Source organism: Pseudoliparis swirei, chromosome 13 (assembly GCF_029220125.1).
Source record: "Pseudoliparis swirei isolate HS2019 ecotype Mariana Trench chromosome 13, NWPU_hadal_v1, whole genome shotgun sequence".
Taxonomy (NCBI): Eukaryota; Metazoa; Chordata; class Actinopteri; order Perciformes; family Liparidae; genus Pseudoliparis; species Pseudoliparis swirei.
Genome location: NC_079400.1, coordinates 3,831,930 through 3,852,733, shown reverse-complemented (window position 1 = coordinate 3,852,733; position 20,804 = coordinate 3,831,930). Strand labels below are relative to the sequence as shown.

At 42.8% G+C, this 20,804-nt stretch overlaps 2 protein-coding genes across 2 annotated transcripts in view; one reads left to right on the top strand and one right to left on the bottom strand.

Annotated features, from left to right (window-relative positions):
• The window catches only part of afap1l2 (actin filament associated protein 1-like 2), a 34,270-nt gene that overhangs the window by 1,455 nt on the left and 12,011 nt on the right, over positions 1 to 20,804 (bottom strand). Inside the window, exons 3-16 of the mRNA XM_056430233.1 lie at positions 17,198 to 17,242; positions 14,844 to 14,935; positions 7,513 to 7,624; positions 6,232 to 6,315; positions 5,550 to 5,761; positions 5,066 to 5,245; positions 4,849 to 4,938; positions 4,605 to 4,689; positions 4,363 to 4,467; positions 3,605 to 3,816; positions 2,210 to 2,355; positions 2,013 to 2,124; positions 602 to 847; positions 206 to 482 (exon numbers count right to left, since the gene is read on the bottom strand). Coding sequence (XP_056286208.1) covers positions 206 to 482; positions 602 to 847; positions 2,013 to 2,124; positions 2,210 to 2,355; positions 3,605 to 3,816; positions 4,363 to 4,467; positions 4,605 to 4,689; positions 4,849 to 4,938; positions 5,066 to 5,245; positions 5,550 to 5,761; positions 6,232 to 6,315; positions 7,513 to 7,624; positions 14,844 to 14,935; positions 17,198 to 17,242 — 1,998 coding nt within the window. The remainder of the gene's footprint in view (positions 1 to 205; positions 483 to 601; positions 848 to 2,012; positions 2,125 to 2,209; positions 2,356 to 3,604; positions 3,817 to 4,362; positions 4,468 to 4,604; positions 4,690 to 4,848; positions 4,939 to 5,065; positions 5,246 to 5,549; positions 5,762 to 6,231; positions 6,316 to 7,512; positions 7,625 to 14,843; positions 14,936 to 17,197; positions 17,243 to 20,804) is intronic.
• Positions 11,734 to 13,652, top strand: LOC130203817 (kelch repeat and BTB domain-containing protein 13). The gene has a single exon (XM_056430236.1). It carries the CDS (start codon positions 11,851 to 11,853, stop codon positions 13,366 to 13,368), a length of 1,518 nt encoding a protein of 505 aa, XP_056286211.1. The 5' UTR covers positions 11,734 to 11,850; the 3' UTR covers positions 13,369 to 13,652.

Sequence of the window (20,804 nt, the reverse complement as noted above, 5' to 3'; positions counted from 1 at the left end):
AGATGCATTCATTATTAAAAGAAAGTAAATCTGGTTGCACTGGAATATGAATCTGCGTTCCACTGTGAAGCTGCGCATTTGAGTGCAGAGGATGCAGAGTTTCACTAGAGGGCTCTGTGGTTGTGTACGATTACAGAGAAAGGGAAGCGAACACGTGTGCGTGAAGGTGGTGATCGTGATAAAGATGAAGTGTTTTGGTCCTCACCCATGGTGTGTGCTTTGGGCCGCAGGGGGTGAGGACTGCTTGGGAGCACAGCAGAAACCGTGGGACCTTTATTGATCTGGACCCCGGCGGGGCTGAAGGCCTGTGGGATTCCCGCACTGATCCTCTTGGGGGTCTCCTGGCTTTGGGACAAGGTCTTGACCGGTTGGTTTTGAGTGGGAGTCGGGGGTTTCTCGTGTTCTGGTTTGCTGGTCACGCAGGTTGAACTTGTTCCATTTGACACGGGCGGTGTTGCCTCAGTACGGTTAGTTGAAATGACCTGGACATTTAGGCATAAAATATAGATTTTAAAGCACAAAATATAAGATATAAGTGTAATGCAAGTATAATGTAACGGCTATTTGTTCTAAATACAGCATGCGAGTCCCTATTACCGACCTCTTTCATTTGAGAAGACGGGTCCTTCTCCTCTTCTACTGGGGAATGGCTCGGAGTTTCTCTGGCGGGGGCTTTGCTCCCCCCGGCCGTATGGAGGAAGGAGCGTACGGGGATGAGGTCCAGGTAGACCCGGTTGTCAGCGTCCTGTTCCGTCCCCGCCGAGTCCTCGGTGTCCTGTGCGCATGTTTCATTACGTTCCTGAGGATTGTTGTCCTCGCCGTCTGGCAGGCCGCTCTCTTCAGCATCCTGCATCGTGCAAAGGAGCCGGAAGAAGAGCGACGAGGCGGAACGTGGCGAGATGAAACAGAAATTGAAAATGGATTAGAAAACAATGCAGGGCAGAAAGCTGCAAACAACAAACACCACCCCAGATGATTTAACTGATTATTGCCTTCGCATTGAAAATGCGGAAGGTTATGTTTTGATGGCCGTGTATTTATTTATTTATTTGTATGCGTGTTACTCGCATAACTCAAAAAGTATTAAACTGAATCGCATGAAATTCAGTGGGATGATTGGTTATTATCCGGGGACCATTTGATTAGATTTTGGGATCGATCGAAATCTTCTTTTTACCATAGCGCGGTAAATTGTTATCCAATTGGCATGCAACTAATGCCAAAATGTTCATAATTCAATGCCTAATCTTGTGATATGCGAGGCTATGCGCTCTACCGAGTGCCCGTTCTAGTTCTCTTCTGTCTCTGTGGGTTTATGTTGCGTTGTTGTTGTTTAGAGCTCCTGTTACCCGACATGTTCACCTGCTCGTCACCTGCCAGCCTATATACAGGACTGTCTCAGAAAATTAGAATATTGTGATAAAGTTCTTTATTTTCTGTAATGCAATTAAAAAAAACAAAAATGTCATGCATTCTGGATTCATTACAAATCAACTGAAATATTGCAAGCCTTTTATTCTTTTAATATTGCTGATTATGGCTTACAGCTTAAGAAAACTCTAAAATCCTATCTCATAAAATTTGAATATTTCCTCAGACCAAGTAAAAAAAAAGATTTATAACAGCAAAACAAAATCAAACATTTGAAAATGTGTTTCCAGGTGTTTCGAGTTAATTAGACGATTCAAGTGATTTGTTTAATACCCTACTAGTATACTTTTTCATGATATTCTAATATTTAGAGATAGGATATTTGAGTTTTCTTAAGCTGTAAGCCATAATCAGCAATATTAAAAGAATAAAAGGCTTGCAATATTTCAGTTGATTTGTAATGAATCCAGAATGCATGACATTTTTGTTTTTTTAATTGCATTACAGAAAATAAAGAACTTTATCACAATATTCTAATTTTCTGAGACAGTCCTGTAGTCCTTATCGTTCTATATAAACTGCACAATTAAACAGCAGCGTATTGATATTGGAAGAATATTGTCTGGTTCCAGGTGACGTACCTCTGGATCAGCTATCGACGCCACATCATCATACAGCTCATCAGAGTTGTGAGTGATGGAGGGTGGACTGTCGATGTAGGCGTTTGGCTCTGAATACCTCCTCTGCATCAAGCTGCAGAGGCACACACAAACACAGATAAGTGCCGCTGTGCCAAAGCATGCCTGCGCCTCAAAGGGTCCAGAAGGGAGGCTCTCACGATAAGGAAGTCTTGGCGGCGTTGACGATGCTGGAGATCCTCTCGGCGTTGACGTAGTCGTACGCGAGCTCCTCGGGGTCCGTCTTGCTCCCCGTCTGCGACAGCAAGAGGCCCAGCCAATGGCCCATGTCTACTGAGGTCTTAGCCTGAGGGAGGAGGGGCGAGAGCGCGTTCAGGACACACTGTGCACTTGCAACAACAGGAGTTTTGAAACCAGCTCATGGTGGATGTTGCGTGCCATCTGTCGCTATGTATTTCCAACATTATTATTTCGGAGGTGGATTCAACCAGCAGAGCTATAACTGGAACTGTAAGAGGCAACGCATAGCTCCCTAATTAAAACAGGTGATAACCTTGATGGGGTTTGTTTTGTCTGTTGCTTTGTTTTGGTAAATACTGGAACGAAGAACCGAAAATGTTTCAGAGCCCTCAAGACTAAACATCAGATTCCACGGCTTATGGCCAAATATGCGCTGTAGCAGGGTGGTACTGGAAACCTGATGGAAAAGGGTGGAACATTAGTCCCCCAAATCCCAGTACATCCACACCCTTCACACACACACACACACGCAGACCACCCTGGCGTGCTTACATATATTATACAGTCTCTGTTGGATAAAGCGGAACGTGATTTCCAATTGACGACCTGTTAGTGTTTCCTAGAAGGAGCTGGACTCCTTTTCTCTCTTTCAAAGATGCTGACCTTTGTTTTCTCTCCAGATACGTGAGATTTGAGGTTATTTCTCATCTGACACACACATGGATTTACGCCGGCGTGTTAAACCAACGAGGCTTTACAACAAAGATGACGCATTACACGCCGTTTGGGTGGATGAAAACGGAGAGGTTTTTATTATTTTTATAAGAAATAATCTTTGTTTATGTTCGGAGTTAATCAACTCAGGTCCATACACAGGTCCATAAACATCTGCCATCATCAATGCATTTTTTGTTTCTTTAAATAAAAAATAAAATAATATATGTATTTTTTTTTATTTTTAAACTCGCACACGCACACACACATGTACACATGTGTCTTTCTTTCTTTCTCTTTATTATTATTATTTTTTCTTTGTTTCTTTTTTTCTTCTTTCACAATCCTCTGACTTTATGATGTTATGTCAATTGTTTTGTCGTCCTCATCGTTTCGTCGTCCTCTAGGTGTTATGTCTATGTATTGTATTTTGTCTTATAATTAAAAAAAATAAAAATAAAAAAATAAAAAATAAATCAACTCTGCTCGTCTCCTAAAAAAACCGGAACAGTGACAGAGATACAGGAAACTCTCAGTGGGTGACTCCTTGCCTTGACTCTGGTTTAACGGCGTCAAACAATATATTCAGATCTAAATCCCAAAACATCAGCAGAGCGTCAGAAAGCACTGCGGCTGTCTACCTCGAGGGTTGCCAGCTGTGTGCCCTCCATGTTGATCCTGAAGGAGTACAGGTGCTCGGGGCTGGGGTCGGGCAGGACGCTGCAGCCCCCCAGGGTCACAGCTGGCTGGCTTAATTTGTTCTTGCCCTTGTCCTGGTAAAACCAGAGCTGTCCGTTCTTTATAAGGCACCAGCAGGTCCGCCATTGGCTGTTCACCAACACGTTGAGGTAGCCTGACAGAGGAAAGAGAACAACGTTGCTTCGGTCACAGCCAGCACACTATCTCGGTGACTGAAATGATCGAGTTATCTCTGTTTTTCATTCATGGCTCTGAGGCCCATTTTACAGATTGAATGCTGAGTGCTGAGCGCCAGTATTTTGTTATAAGAGTGTATCATTATGGCTATTGTTTTAATCAGAAGGCTACATATGGGAAAACATTGACATGTTTAGTCTCATATGAAATAACTAGACATAGAGACCTTCACCGGACTGCGGAACAGACAGTAACCGTGTCAAAGGATCAAAGGATAGGAACTGATCCAGTATTGAGTGTCATTATATATAATTTATTTAATTTTTATCATTATTTGTATTTTTATTTTATTATTGTCTGGTAGCGTGTTTCTTATGTTTATTGTATTTGTAACTTATTCTTCCTTGAAGGGAAAAAATAAAATAAAATAAACACATAAAAAATAAATAAAAAAAAGGATAGGAACCGCAGCCATAGCCATGCTTTGGGATTTATTAATCTGGTCCAGTAGATCTCTGCTCACCTGAGGTGTCCACACATTTCTCTGGACTCTCCAACGAGGAGAGTTTTTTCTTGCCGATGTTCATGAGGTTGCTGAACTTCAACCCTGCACCATATTTTTTCTTCACTGTGGAGGAGAAAAGAATTCTCGGCGTGATTCTCTCAAACCGTTTCTTCGCCATCACATATACCCGCGGCCGCACCGTGAGTTTACACCCATATTTCGGACCGATTGCATCGAAACAAAGAAGCGCGAGGTCTCACCATCTTTGTTTTCGGGAGTCTCAGCATGGCTGTCGGTGCTGTTGCCGCTCTCTGAGGCCACTGAGTATCTCTCACTCAGTTCTCCCTGAAAAAGTTCAGATCCACATTGTTGTCAATTTATGACAAAAAAAAGAAAGTGACCTTGGTTAGAGCCAATCAAAAGCACCAGAGAAGTATTCCAGAGGTTGTCCGATGATGGTGGAACAGGTATACTCTGACGCACATTTGTTCAACGTGAGCTTACCTTTGAACAGATGAGCCTCGGCGAGTCGGACGCACAGTGTTGTTGCGAGTCACAGTTTTCAGCCGGCCTGGGACTGATCTCCTGAATCACCTAATGAACAAAACGTTGATTCGTCTCAACATATTCAGATTATTTCAAATAGATGTCTTCGTTATTAATACAAAATAAGTCAAACATACGGTTGTGAACAACTGCCCCACAGCTTTTCGAGTCTCACCCTCAGCCATAGCTCCGTCTGCTCCCTGCTCTGGAGGCCCAGCACGATGGCCTCCCCTCCCACCGGGATGACCTTCAGCTTGTGCTCTTTCTTCCTCAGCTGCTTCTCCTTGTAGACCACGCTGCAGCCCAGCAGACTCACATCCAGCAGCGGTGTCTGCTCCTTGGAGCTCTTGTAGCACTGAGGGGTCGAGATCACGCCGAACATTAGGATCGTACGACTGCAGCCACCGGCCGAAAGGTTTATACGACAGTTTGTTCCTTTCACGCACGGCTATCTCGCTCTAGAAAAGGACACAAACTAGGGTGTTTTCCAAAATATTTGAATATATATTTAAAACTAGAACGGGCACTCGGTAGAGCGCATACCTTCGCATATCACAAGATTGGGCATTGAATTATGAACATTTTGGCATTAGTTGCATGCCAATTGGATAACAATTGACCGTGCTTTAATTCAGATGTTGACACAATCTTGTACCCACCAGCAGGCGATGGTCTTTGATGACACATAGCTGTTTGGCCCACTGACCCAGCCACTTCTTCCTCCACAGGAAGGCACAGATACGAGCGTCCTTCATGAGCTCGATGGACGCCTCCGCTGACGGCCACTGGTGCTGCGCCGACGATGACTTTTCTCTGGTCACTTCCTCTTCATCGTAGGACTCGTATGAACTGCTCACGGCATCCCCATCATCTAAGGAACAGACATCAGAGAAGTGATAAGAAACTCAAACAAAGAGGCAGTGTGTGTGAGTGTGTGTGTGTGAGTGTGTGTGGCAGGAAGGCATGAGTGGCAACAACAACAACAACAAGACATGTTACACTGTTAAATGAACCTGAGGGACCACATGATAAGTCAATGCCTGACTTCTTGGTCTTGTTGACCTTCAGTGGAAGAGGATTTCCTTGCAACAGCCAGGCTGGGAATGAGCTGTACTGAATGTACCGATGAAAGGGGATGACAGGAAACAGATATGATGAAAAGGAAAACAACGAAATGAGTAAATCGATGAGATGGGATTGATGAATGACTTTTGTCACAAGTCTTGGCAGGAAGTTGTCTGTCCACATGCAAGACGCTGGTCATGCTGGACAATGAGGACTGAGGGCATGCTTATTGGCCCGAGCCCATGCCAGAGCATCCGGGGATAGAGAGGTAGCTACCCCTGTTGATAACAGCATAGACCACACTGTCAGAGCTGTGCACTCGCATCCAGGGCCCTGAGAGGAGGCCAAAACAGTCCAGATCTACACCACATCAAAGGAAACAGGGAGGAGGAGGAGGAGGAGGAGGAGGAAGAGGGGAAAGCCAGATTGGGAAAAATATCCAAAGGAAAAATGCCTTTCAAAATACTTGTCGAGAAAATACTGCCAGAAAATAAATAAATGCAAGAAAAGGAAAACTTTAGGCCGAATGAACCTTATTATTTGTAACAAATAAATGTATTTCATAACATATCAAAACTTGTCATTAGGGGTGTAGAAATATACCAGTATTTCCAAAAATATTGTTCAAAAATGAACACTCTAATTCACATATGATAATATTATGTAAATAATCCAGCACCTCTTAAATCTTTTTATATATATATAAATAAAGACATAATTATGTCTCCAGACTCTCTCCACTTCCCTACACTTGTATATTAAGCGTAGTCCATCTCCCCCAATCATTGATGGCATGATACACAATAATCATGTGGTGAACATCTGACCTTGTGATTTGTGGCAGTCCTACTTCCCAACAATTGAAAGTATCGTGAACTGCTCACGACATCGATGGCAAAATGAGTCTGAACAACAACAACATGCTCCGTCGGGCCGATCCACGACTCCACGGCTTCGCTGTCATGATATTCAAGTACCGTGAGCCTTTGAGCACAGAAAGTTGCCATTTGTGTCACTGAGTGCAATTCCCTTATTGACCACAGACCGCACCGTCCCAGCACGCCAGAGCTTCTTAGAGAACGTCGTCGTGGTGCCTCGATGCACGATAACTAGCTTGTGTTTGCATCTTGATGTACGACTTCGAGTGCATGAAACCGCAGAAACAACTGACATTTTTGCACGTAAGCGAGTGTCACTATTGTGTCAGGCTATTTCCATGATGGTTAACCCCTCAGAGGTTTATGTTTTCCAAAGAACAGGAAAGCAGATGAGTGGCCTGACTTGTGTGTCGTTTGTGTTGATACAGCTTCAATATGCATCAGTGGCATCTCATTTTTCAAGAAGGGATTTTAAACTTTACCGGTGCGCTACCTGTATTACATGATGAGTATCCTTTGCAGTAGGATTAAATCTGACAATCCTTAATCTGGGCCTGTGGATTATTTTAAATTGCTTTCCTGTGGATCAGGTATGGGGAATAGAAGAAGGAATGTAAGAAACAACTCAAGAGATAACAGGTAACATGATGATAACCATATATATATATATATATCTTACCATTGAACGTCTCCTCGTAGGGCTGAGCCTCCTCGTAGTAACTCTCTGAGTTGTCTGTACAGGCTGGAGCAGGGACGGCAGGTAGAGGGAACGGCTCCCGACCAATCACACCCTGACGGAGGAGAGGGGTGGGGAAATACTACATGTAATACACGTTTCATTCCAGTGATATGGCCTACGACTAAACAGCCTCCATCTAAATATGTTCAACGAGAGGCATGCACATCATCAACGTGTTCTTCCCCCAGGCCGAACATGTGGCTCATCAAGCCGTCACTTCAGGAGCAAGGCAGGGAATTCCTCATGTAACCAATCCTCGTCTGACCCTGTGCACCAAGGAGAAACATGCTTGCCTTCGGGGAAGTGCGTGTGTGTGTGTGTGTGTGTGTGTGTGGAAAAGAGAGGGATGGCATGTATTTGAATGTGTGTGTGTGTGTGTGTGCCCTGTGGCTGTCCTGACATCAATCATCAGTCTGGCTTCACTTCTGTCTCTCTTGTCATCTCCTGTGTGGTAAAGACGGTCCGTCTGCCGCTCCCCACACGCTGGAAAGCACCGCCCTCTCCTGAGCGAGTCTCAGTTCATCGAGAGTCTGTCCGTGACTTCACTAATCGTCAGCTACACCATCCAAAAATAACCTCCGTCATCATTTTTTTCTAATTTAGCTGTTATTAAGTTGTGAATCCTGGAGAATGTATTTGAATACACCCCTTGTGTAAAATGTTAAACTGCATGTTTGAATTCATTTGGTTTAATATAATCTGATTTGTTAAAAATGTAAAAATGCTGCAAATTCGGTTCCAGTAAAAACAACGTTACAGGAATACAGTCACAGTTATTTGGAAGACGAACACAGATTCATTTCTCTTCGTGAAATTGGGCCCAATGGCTCCTCGGCAGCAAATTACAAAACAATCTCTTTTTTCTTTTCTTTACACCAACTTTCCCACAATGTTATTCTTAGTTTGCAATTTTGTTTAAAGCTTGAGGATCTCATTGAACGCTCACTTTCTGACTCAAACTCAAACAGTATGTTGAAACAGAAACTTTCCTCCAGTTGGAATTCCTTGTTTTATCTCCTCAACTTTTGACCACAACTCTCAAGCTATCATATCCATGGTGCCAGGCAGAAGATGGGAGATATGCATGTGTTGTCTTGGTGCATACTAGAACTAAGATCAGAAAGAATCCACGGCTGCCAGTGAAGATGAAAGCTGTGCATTCCTTCCTGTATAAAGATAATATTATGACGCATATAGATTGATGAAGGAGACCCATACAGGGAGGATACTTGTTCAGGTACCCCCCCCCCCCTCTTACAGATTATTATGTAAAATTATTTCATCTATTCCGTTATAAACATGAAGGAAAAGTCACCTGAGGACGCAGCTCCTATATTCATGAAGCAGAAGTCTGATGTTGCTGAATATACTTTAAAAAAGTTTTTCTCTAGTAAAACTCTGTGATACTCTACGAGTTGAATGACAACAAGCGATGTCATACCTATGTCTAATGTTTCCTCCCTCCACTGATATGAACACGCTGTCTGTATTCCTTCATGTTTCTGTATTTCCCCTGAAGGCTGTCACATGCTCCACAAGATCACAGAAATATGAAATGTAACCCGTAAAGCAGAGGAGTTGAAGAACATCTCAAAGCATCTAATAAGATCAAAGTTTCATATCAGTTTTTAATTAAGGGTGGATATCAGATGGTCCAAGCAGCTTGCTTCACTTCAATAGCCAAAGCAATTCCATTGAAAATTATGAAATCAACTAAAGTTTAGTGTGTAGCTTTAGTCTTACTCTCTATACATGAAATAATAATCCAATAAAAGAGGAAAGAGGCATGTATGGTAATATATTGTGCATGTTGGTTACCAACCTGTGGCCGTACAGTGGTAATAGAAGTCCTGCTTCATTAGATTTACAGATCAACACAATGCTGAAAAACACATCTGTTTGTGTAAAAACCACAAAGTCATCATTTCTGATGTCATTTCCAGTAATTTATAGCAGATGCAGAGAGATGTCATAATAACTGGCGTCACGCTGCTCATTCAGTCGCAGTGACGACAATTTGCTCGTGCGATTAATCCGCTTGCCACAGCGTGGAGGAACGTGTCCAAAGAAACGAGCGGGACGGCGATGTCATCGCTGCGGTTTAATGAGGAACATCAGTTATTCGTTACAGAGCTGTTGAAGATTGTTCACAAATGCAAGTATCGGCAAATATCAGAATGCAATATGAGTTACAGTTTTCTCTCTTTAGAATGATGCAATGCCAAGCAAACATGAAATGAAACTTATTTCCCGGGGTTAGAGCATCGGTGTCACTAATAACACTGATGAAGGCTGCATTAGTTTAGGTGTGCCGGTATCAAAGCCTTAGTTTGGAGCATTCTGGTTTACCTTTAATAAGCCAGAATATCTGCCATGTCTCCATGTTCACTTCTTTGGCTCCAACTACTGTATTGATATCCAAGCATCTCAATGGGATGCATATATAGACTGTTTTAGCACCACAAAACAAAGAAGCCTACACAACTGAACCCCGTGAATACTGTAAATAAGACTGACGACTAAGACGGACGATGCCACGACTCACAGCTGAGAGTGGAGTTAGGCCAGTATCACAATTATGGAAGTAAACACAGAAAGAGAAACAGCCACAAAGTGCATCATAAAAAGAAATTCCTCTGAGAAAAAGACTGTAAAGTATTAGTGCAAACGCGCGACAGCACTGACAGTGTATACTGCTCCTCGGTGAAAAAACAGCAGTTCAGGCATCTGTTATTAATTAAAACAAAGAGCCAGGCATTCCAGAGCACCAGCAGCCCCCCACCCACCACAACCCCCCCCCCCTCGACCGCCCACCCACCCTTATCGCCATCTTCTTTCTTTTTCTCTCAAAAAAATCAAAAGAGTATTCGGTGATCCATTCCTCCGACCAGCTGGGCTGATATTAAACACGCCAGGTGTGTTTCTGTGAGTGTATTTATTGTTGTCCCCAAAGACTTTGCAATCACTCCAACTCTCCAATAGTCACTTTAACCCCTTCCTTTCACTTCTCGCGCACAAACGCGCGCACACACACCACAGAAACATTGTGGCGAAGGAATGGATCGAGGAGTCAGAGCATAAATAACAAAGTAAGGAGAGGAGGCGGCGGTGGAGGAGGAATCGGGGTGTGGTGGAGGGGCTTTGAGTAAAGAGTGGGAAAAAGAACCCAAAAAAACGAAGAGTTAGAGGAACATGGAAAATCCCTGGTTCTCATGCCAAGAATCCGACACACACACACACACAGACATACACACACACACACGCACACACACACACTTTGAATCAGAGAGCTTGCTGGGAGCTGGGAGCAGAGGAGAAGATAGTGATCAAAATAATCTGCTTTGGAAAGTCAGATTCAGGAGAACTCTCTGGGCCTTTGCTGTCTCTCCACTACTTGTATCATAGTATCCGTTTCATTTTAACCACTTCTATAAGAGGGAAACTATTCTAATAATATTTAAAGCAGGACAAAGGAAGCTGGGAAAACAACAAATCCAGAAAGCAGAAAAGAAATGACTTGACATACATGTTGCACCTATGTGCTCTCTTATGTGTTTTCTTCCCATTATTTTCAACACTTCAACCTCCTCTAAACCTCCCAATTTTCTCCGGATGTTTATTAAAAAAAAGAAAATATGACTAGAAATAAAGAAAAAAACAGTTTAAAAACTGAAACAGTTAATAAACAGTATTTAAAGGGGCAGTGCTGGCAGATAACATCATCTTAAACTAGAACAGGCACTCGGTAGAGCGCATACCTTCGCCGCAGCCACTTTTTTGGTACCTTTTCATGACCTTGACCTTGACCTCTGACCCGATCTATCCCAAAATCGAATCAAATGGCCTCCGGATAATAACCAATCATCCCACCAAATTCCATGCGATTCGGTTTAATACTTTTTGAGTTATGCGAATAACACACAAACACACACACACACATACAAATAAATAAATAAATACACAGCGATCAGAAAATACTCATGTTCGCCAATTATATTGCGGTGATGATAATCACCAGTTGCCGGCAGCGACATGACCACTCCGGGTGCATGTCAACAGTTTTCCTTCCCCTGCCTGACGCGTGCAAGTGGCACAGCTGCTATCTATAGCACGGCTCTATTTCCAGACCTTACAGACAGGACGCAATGGAAGCCTCACAAACCTGTATACAGCCTCTAGTTCTCGGGAAAGAAATGGAGACACAGCCTCGAGACGCGTGCCACATTGCCCCTCGAGAGCCTGTTTTATGAAGACAACCGACCCGTGTTTCAAGAGGCGATGGAAGTGCCCGAAGACCTGGTCGTCAACCAGGATATGAATGCAGAGAATGCGAGCCTCGATCTGGAGGCCGGCGAGCACCGGGCGGGCTGGGTGAGAGTGAGGGTGGAGGAGAGCTGGTTCTCCGTGCAGCGGGCTTCGCTGGAAAGGCACAGCAGCTACTTCTGTGCCCTCTTTCACTCCGGGATGACGGAAAGCCGCCGGGACGAGCTCTACCTGAAGGGAGGAGTGCGAGCGCGGGGTTTCCTCGTCGCCCTCGCCGTCTGCAGGGGCGAGGCGCCCTCCATCGGCGACCCGGATGAGCTCGTCGAAGCGGTGGAGTGCGCCGCATTCCTGCAGGTGGAGTGTCTGGTGCGGCATCTCTGTGACATCGTCGACTCGGACAACTGCCTCTTGCTGTACCGCGCGGCCTCCGACTTCGGGGTGCACGCGCTCTTTCACAACGCCGCCCTTTTCCTTTGTGACGCTTTTGAGGATTTGAAGGACGCAGCCGAGAGTTCGATATCTGATGACCTTCTTCGATATTCTCAATCGTTGTCTCCCGCTACTTACATTGCGATAGGCACACACTCTCCTTCGATGGAAGTGCTGCAGGACTCCTGCAGGGTCATTTGCTATCTTGATGACAAAGAGGGAGACTGGAAGCATCTGACGCACCTCCCGACTCTGTGTAGCACCGCCATGGCTGGAGTGGCAGTGCTTGACAATCGATTGTATATCGTAGGGGGAGTTTACGGCTACGGTAAGGGCACAGTCGACAGCAGCTTTTGCTACAACCCTGACTCAGGAGCTTGGACGACTCTTCCAGGTCCCCAGCAACTACGCCACGACTTTACCCTGCTGGGACACGAGGGCCGACTCTACGCCGTCGGAGGCGAAGTCCAAAAACGGACGACTTCCACGGCAGAGAGTTACAACGTTGAGAAAGGAGAGTGGACCTTTATACAACACGCGCCAAGACCCGTGGCGTCGGCAGCGTGCGCTGTTGCCAGACGGCGGATGTTCGTTTGCTTCTGGAAACCCCCAGACACCACCGATATCTACGAATACATCCCAGCGAAAGACGAGTGGAAACTCGCGACCACCATGGTCAAAAGTCAAAGCTACGGTCACTGTATGGTGGCCCACAGAGACAATTTGTACGTCATGCGCAACGGGCCTTCCGACGACTTCCTGCGCTGTCGGATGGACTGCTACAACATCACGACAGGCCAGTGGACGGCCATGCCGGGGGACTACATCAACAGCAAAGGGGCGCTGTTCTCTGCGAGGGTAAAGGGGGACTCCGTGTTCACGGTGAAACACATGCTAACTCTTGAATACGCCATCACTGGGGATAGATGGAGGCCCCGCAGGCAGATGAAGGGGTTTCCAAAGAGCGGTTCGCTGGTCACGTGTTTACTCAGGCTGCCCAAGACGGGGCCAGTCGGACCACGGCTGGCTGCGGAAGGGAAGGAAGGAAAAACGCCTTTGCCGGACAAATCTGAGGGATTATTAGAAGCTCTGATGGAAATGTGATATTACTGCTAAAAAGCAATGTTTTTGTGTTTTGAGGAATACAATGGAGTTATGTACAACGCACAAGACCGTGTTTGTTTGTTTCCGGAGCAGACGCCACAGATACACGACCGTTCAAAAGTTTGGGGTCACTTAGAAATGTCTTTATTTTTCAAAGAAAAGCACTGTTTTTTTCAATAAAGATAACATTAAGCAAAAATACACTCTATACATTGTTAATGTGGTAAATGACTATTCTAGGTGGAAACGTCTGGTTTCTAATGAAATATCTCCAGAGGTGTATAGAGGCCCATTTCCATCAACTATCACTCCAGTGTTCTAATGGTACATTGTGTTTACTAATCGCCTTAGAAGACTAATATCTGATTAGAAAACCCTTGTGCAATTATGTTAGCACAGCTGAAAACAGTTATGCTGGTGATATAAGCTATACAACTGGCCTTCCTTTGAGCTTGAAGTTTGAAGAACAAAATTAATACTTCAAATATTAATCATTATTTCTAACCTTGTCAATGTCTTGACTATATTTTCTATTCAATTTTCAATTCATTTGAGAAATAAAAGTGAGTTTTCATGGAAGACACGAAATTGTCTGGATGACCCTAAACTTTTGAACGGTAGTGTATATTAGAATACATCGCAGTGAAAGACGTTACGGTTTCTGAGCTGGCACACGAGTCTATGAATAACAAAAAATGACACCGACACGAAACGATTCCGATTGCATCGCGACTGAAATATTCTCCGTTTCGATGCATTCACTTTCACATGCGCTTACAGACATGCGCACACGTGCTGACCCTATGCATTTCCTCTGATTAGCAACAGCTGCTACTTATATTAGAGGAGGCCACTGTGCGTGTGCCCATGTGTGTGTGCAAAGTTCAAAGGCTCTGACGGGATGTCCTAAACCTCTCATTCTCAACGTTTTTCCTTCAGTCACACTGGGCCAATACGGGAGCCGCCGGCCTCCCAGTCGACATAAAACGCAGCACAGCTCTCTCACACACTCTTGGATACTAACTTCCTCTGGTTTGCTGGCCCGTGGCTGATTAAATACCTGTTTCTGTGGGAGAATACATTTCACATAGCCTTGAGCTTGTGACCGAGGGCTGTGGGAAATGTTTTCGGCTTGTATGAACACAGACTGCATTTGTTTTAGTGTATTAAAAACCAATTAAATTCTCTGGCAACATGTGATATCGATTCCTTTTTGTTTGTAATACTCACGATGCTTCGTGAAAGTAATGTTCTGACTGTAACAGAAGACCAAAAAACTGTCAATGACCTTCAAAGTGCACGCCATTGAAAATCACAATTTACAGGGAACTTTCCCACGTACTTTGTTGAGCTAAGTATTCTGACTGGGGTCAATTATTCTATTACCATTCCCACCACAGTGGCAGAGGATAAACAAAATCAAATCGTTTCACATGTTAATTAATTCCGGTGCAAACAAACTGGAGGTCACTTACTGCTCTGGGGGGCGGGAGGTTGGGGAGGCTCTTCTGTGGAACCGGGACATACTTTGCTGCTTTTCCATTGACCAGGGCATCTGATCTGTCATCTGGGTCAAAGATAGAACATTTATATGAGCTAAATAATACAATTTATTCAACACTATTTTCAAATGTCCAGATGATCACTTCCGTCTAAGACTAACCCTCACGGGTAGAACCCATCATTATGAAATTACAGTAACCTCGTAACCCAAATCAAGGTGGAGCTTGTATGGTCGCAACAATCCGACGGTGCAACTCACACACCACAGTACAAGATTGCATACGATGTTAAAGAATTATGAACAGCGTCTACTTGTGGTTCTCAATTAGAGAAAATTAAAGAAAACTACAGTTTATTTTTTATCTGATCAATCGATTAATTGAAAAAAATAATCAACACATTAATCGATTATCAAAATAATCGTTAGTTGCAGCCCTAATGTACATGTATGTATTTATGTACTTATGTGTGTGCATATATATGTATGCATGAATATGTACGTATGAATGTATATATGAATATATATATAGATATATACTTATATGTATGTGTGTATATGTGTATGTATGTACATGTACACTACCGTTCAAAAGTTTGGGGTCACTTAGAAATGTCTTTATTTTTCAAAGAAAAGCACAGTTTTTTCAATAAAGATAACATTAATCAAAAATACACTCTCTACATTGTTAATGTGGTAAATGACTATTCTAGGTGGAAACGTCTGGTTTCTAATGAAATATCTCCATAGGTGTATAGAGGCCCATTTCCATCAACTATCACTCCAGTGTTCTAATGGTACATTGTGTTTGCTAATCGCCTTAGAAGACTAATATCTGATTAGAAAACCCTTGTGCAATTATGTTAGCACAGCTGAAAACAGTTATGCTGGTGATATAAGCTATACAACTGGCCTTCCTTTGAGCTTGAAGTTTGAAGAACAAAATTAATACTTCAAATATTAATCATTATTTCTAACCTTGTCAATGTCTTGACTATATGTTCTATTCAATTTTCAATTCATTTGATAAATGAAAGTGAGTTTTCATGGAAGACACAAAATTGTCTGGATGACCCCAAACTTTTGAACGGTAGTGTATATATATATATATATATATATATATATATATACTTATATGTATGTATGTACATGTATGTATGTACTGTATGTACATATATATGTACTATCGTTACTTCCTCTCTCCTCTGACCTTTTTACCTTATTTCTACTTCAATATAGATTTGTGGACAGCGTTAGATAGCAAAAACCAAAAAGGTTTAGACCTGTTGAGTTTGTGGCTTTGTTGCTCAGCACAAGCACGTTTTCCATTTACGTCTTTTTTGATCGAAACACGTTTTACTGTGACGTCTTTATCTTGCACTTCAACTGCAAGAGACGGTTCCGGTTTACCTCAAGATCAATGAGTACTCAATGAGTATACATAGATATCTCGGCCCCCACTTTCCATCAGTCTCCGTGAAAGAAAACTTGTGGCTTTGCTAGCGTCGCTGCTGAAAATATGTGTGTTACAGTTAGTCTAGTGCGCACTGAAACCACATTCTTTAACACTGTCCAAACAAAACAGGTCAGTTTCAGATGGCGAGGAGCTGCGCAGAAACAGACAGGAAATGGGGAGCGCAGGGCGGCTGAGGGGGGGTTGCTGCTCGTGGTAGCTTGTTCTCATATCTGCTATTCGCTTGAATCGCATCAAATTAAGGAGTACAAGATGCGATGAAATAACAAGTATGCACTGGTGTTTGAGCGACTTGGTCAACTTCAAGATGTAAAAAAAAAGTACAGCGCGTAATGTTTCTGTTGAGGATGTGACTGATTAGGAAATATGGCCTTGACCCTATAAAAATGACTTTGTAATAACTGTCTATCATCACAGTGACAACGTAAATATGTTGCTGAATAGCAGACGTCAGTGTCTTGGACAAAGTATGAGACCAATTTTTATTTTGACCTGCAGGTTTTTACAAGTTGCAACATGTCTGCACCATTTATATCTGTACACAGTTGTAATGGCAATTGTAGAGTTGTAATGCACATGTACATCAAGAAAGTCTATGTTTACAGTACAATACATTAGAAGGTTATGATCATTTATAGATAATATTATGCAGAATATTAAGATGAATGTATTGTAAAGCATCAGAGAAAGTCACTGTTTTATGATGATAACTGTTTGTTGATGATGGTAAATGTAAAATTAATAACTAAAATACATGAGAATGAACAGGATTGTATTGCTTCGAGATGTTTAGTCTCACACCTGACAGGTGTGAGACATTTTGAAACTCACGGCTATACAGCCTTTGTCCTTACCAGTAACAATGACTTTGTTCATGTAGATGTACTCTTCATCAGCACCTGTACAGAGACAGCAGAGGGTGGTTAACAGTTGACAGCAGTTTTACCACAAGCACCAACATTGTGATATACTGAAGAAAACCATTTGAATACAGCTCGACAAAACATCAAGTGATACATGCCTGTTTTGCATTTCTAGTAAACGGTTACAATATTCAAGTAAATATTCTGCATTTATTCTAACAATAAAAGTAGAAAGGCAGATATGTAATCCATGCAGTTATTTAAATGACTGAAACTGATGCTATAAATAAATGAAATAAAGACCTCTTCATATACTGCACACAAGCAATTTAACATATGTATGTAAACATAAGAAGAGCATGCCTTTTTCTTGTAGCTCCGATGGGAAAATCTGACTCCACCTTTGTGCCAAACACACGTTCAGGATAAAAAGGGGGAACTTGACCCAAACAAGCGGCCTATTGTGTGGACAGATGGGTCTATTATTGACACCCACTCTCACCGTGGCTGGCATTCATCGGACATTAGTCAGAAAAGTCCCTGCCTGCACAGATAAAGCACTGTGTCACTTCTCTCTTTGAAGATCGTACGAGTAAATATATACACGAAGGAGCTCCTGAACTTGGTCCATCTGCTCGGGTTGGGCTTTAGTGGGAAACATTACTTCCACACAGTTTCTGCATTGGAATTTCAACTCACAAACAAGATTTAGAGCAACAGTTTCTTTTGAAAGACAGAAAGAGGAAAACAAGAACATATTCGAATTTAATATGGTTTCCTGTGAGGACAATAAAAGAACAGTGATTTAGAAGTGCTTCACATGGTGAGAGGAGTTAAACATTATGGACAATCGATCAGGGCTGTCATTTTTTAAACTTGACCCGACTTCTCCTCGCACGAAAATGTAAATATTTTCGAGTCGGTGTGAGCAATGCTATCATTCAAGCAATAAGCGGAGATGATGAAACCTCATGTCTGAAGTCCGCTGAGTGACAAACGCACCGTGTTTTGTTTGACGTCGGTCTTCGTATGGTGGAGTAATTACAAGCTGGCGAAACCGTCGCCATGACATTCCCACATCAACAGTTTGAATGAATGTCTTTTCCCAGACAATAAACCCTGCGGTCCAGCTGGTTACTGTAACCTGTTATGGGAAATTTGTTCTGGAGCTGCAGCTCAGTTCTGAGGAAGGTTGTTTCATTGAATTACATATTTTAGCTGACTAAGATTATACCCTGGGAGAAAATCAAACACAACTCTAACCTTGGCTGATACTCTAGAGAAGCGTTCTGCTTTGAAATAGATATCGCGAGGTGAAACCAAACAACAGCAGATTGAAGCTATGTTTTGCCTGTACAGTGAAAACAGATTTTCGGGGGAACAGAGTTGAAACGCTATTTATAAGCTGCTGCTCAAAGGAAGTGTGCGTCCCCGGAGGATAAATGCAGCTTCGGAAAGATGATACAGCTCGGAGCCAGAAGAGGAAGTACGGAGAGACGAGTCCAGGACCTGAACACGGAAAAGCTTGACTGCTGTTGTGTGTGTGTCGGTGTGTGAGAGACAGAGAAAGACGGGGAGGGATTAGCAAAGCTCATGCTGGCTTTTCCAATCTAAAAGTGAGTGAATGTAAAATAATTGTGTCAAAAGTTTCCAGTGTACTGTTTTAAAGATTAGCATAAAGCAACAGGTTTTACAGTTTCGTGTTTTTATGGCTTAAGGATCACACAAAGCTAATATTTCCGTCACTTTTCTGTCATTTATTATACCCAATTAATCACACACCTGAGGCTTGGCTGAGGCTCAGTGTAGCACTGGTTCACATTGTAAATACCATAAATCAAAGTCACCACGTTTTCACGGTGAGGGTCAGACCCGGTGAGCAAGAACAACAAACGTGTCTTTTGCCGTTCTGTAACAGTTTAGCTCCACACCTTTTATTACCTTCGCATTGAAAATGCCGGAAGGTTATGTTTGATCGCCGTGTATTTATTTATTTGTATGCGTGTTATTCGCAAAACTCAAAAAGTATTGAACCGAATCGCATGCAATTTGGTGGGATGATTGTTTATTATCCGGGGACCAGTTGATTAGATTTTGGGATCGATCGGGTCAAAGGTCAAAGGTCAAAGGTCATGAACAGGTCAAATCTTCTTGAATCACATGGAATTTGGTGGGATGATTGGTTATTATCCGGGGACCATATGATTAGATTTTGGGATCAATCGGGTCAAAGGTCAAGGTCAAGGTCATGGAAAGGTCAAAATCTTTTTTTTACCATAGCACGATACATTTTTGTCCAATTGGCATGCAACTAATGCCAAAATGTTCATAATTCAATGCCCAATCTTGTGATATGCGAAGGTATGCGCTCTACCGAGTGCCCGTTCTAGTTTATTTATTTATTTGTATGCGTGTTATTCGCATAACAAAAAAAGTTTTAAACCGAATCGCATGAAATTTGGTGGGATGATTGGTTATTATCCGGGGACCATTTGATTAGATTTTGGCATCAATCGGGTCAAAGGTCAAGGTCAAGGTCATGAAAAGGTAAAAATCTTCTTGAATCGTGTGAAATTTGGTGGGATGATTGCTTATTATCCGGGGACCATTTGATTAGATTTGGGGATCAATTGAGTCAAAGGTCAAGGTCAAGGTCATGGAAAGGTCAAAATCTTCTTTTTACCATAGCACGGTCAATTTTTATCCAATTGGCATGCAACTAATGCCAACATGTTCATAATTCAATGCCCAATCTTGTGATATGCGAAGGTATGCGCTCTACCGAGTGCCCATTCTAGTTATTAGTTGTTTTCATCCTGACTCTAACTATCACGTCATTCCAGATCCTGCTTCCCATCTCGTCAGTCCAACTCCCCTCACCTGCCTCTGATCACCTCGTTAGTCCCTCATTACCTTCACCTGGTCTTCATGCCCATCTCACCTGTTGCCCATTCCCTAATTAGTCCCTGTCTACTTAGGTTCCCTCACTTGCGCTTGTCCTCTGCCAGATTGTTTTGTGTTTTTCCGACCAAGCCCTCGAGCGTTCCACAGTTTGATTATTCTGTCTGATCCGTTACTGACGACACTCGCAGTAAAGAATCTTTATTTGAATTATCTGTCTCCTGAGTCGTGCATTTGGGTCCACCCTAATCCCACCGTGACACGTCCGACAGGATACGTTAACTGGCCATGCATCCTTTTATGATGAAACAATAGGCACGTTGATTATATCTGGCTGAAATATCCACAAACTAAAAAGATTTCAATCCCATCATTTTGCAAGAGAGAAAACAAATGTAATTCAGCCACCACAGTGTGGTTATCAGTCACCAAAATGGGTTAAAAGACCCTAAATGTATTTGTTAAGAGAAGCATGCAAGAGTATAATTATTACATGGTGGTTACTGAGATAAAATAATTCCAGACTGGGTTGCTTAATAGCCAAAAATCTAAGCTCATTGAATTGTGGGAAAAGCAGGGCTTGACCACATGTGCATAAGGGCAGACTGACTGCTCGTCAAAAGCTTTTGAATGGTCCATGTTTAAATATTTGTGGTTAGATCTAAACCAATTTTACTGTCATGTCCTCACAAATACC

Excerpts from the sequence above, each read along its gene's own strand:
- LOC130203817 (XM_056430236.1), top strand. The coding sequence starts at position 11,851 with ATGGAAGTGCCCGAAGACCTGGTCGTCAACCAGGATATGAATGCAGAG.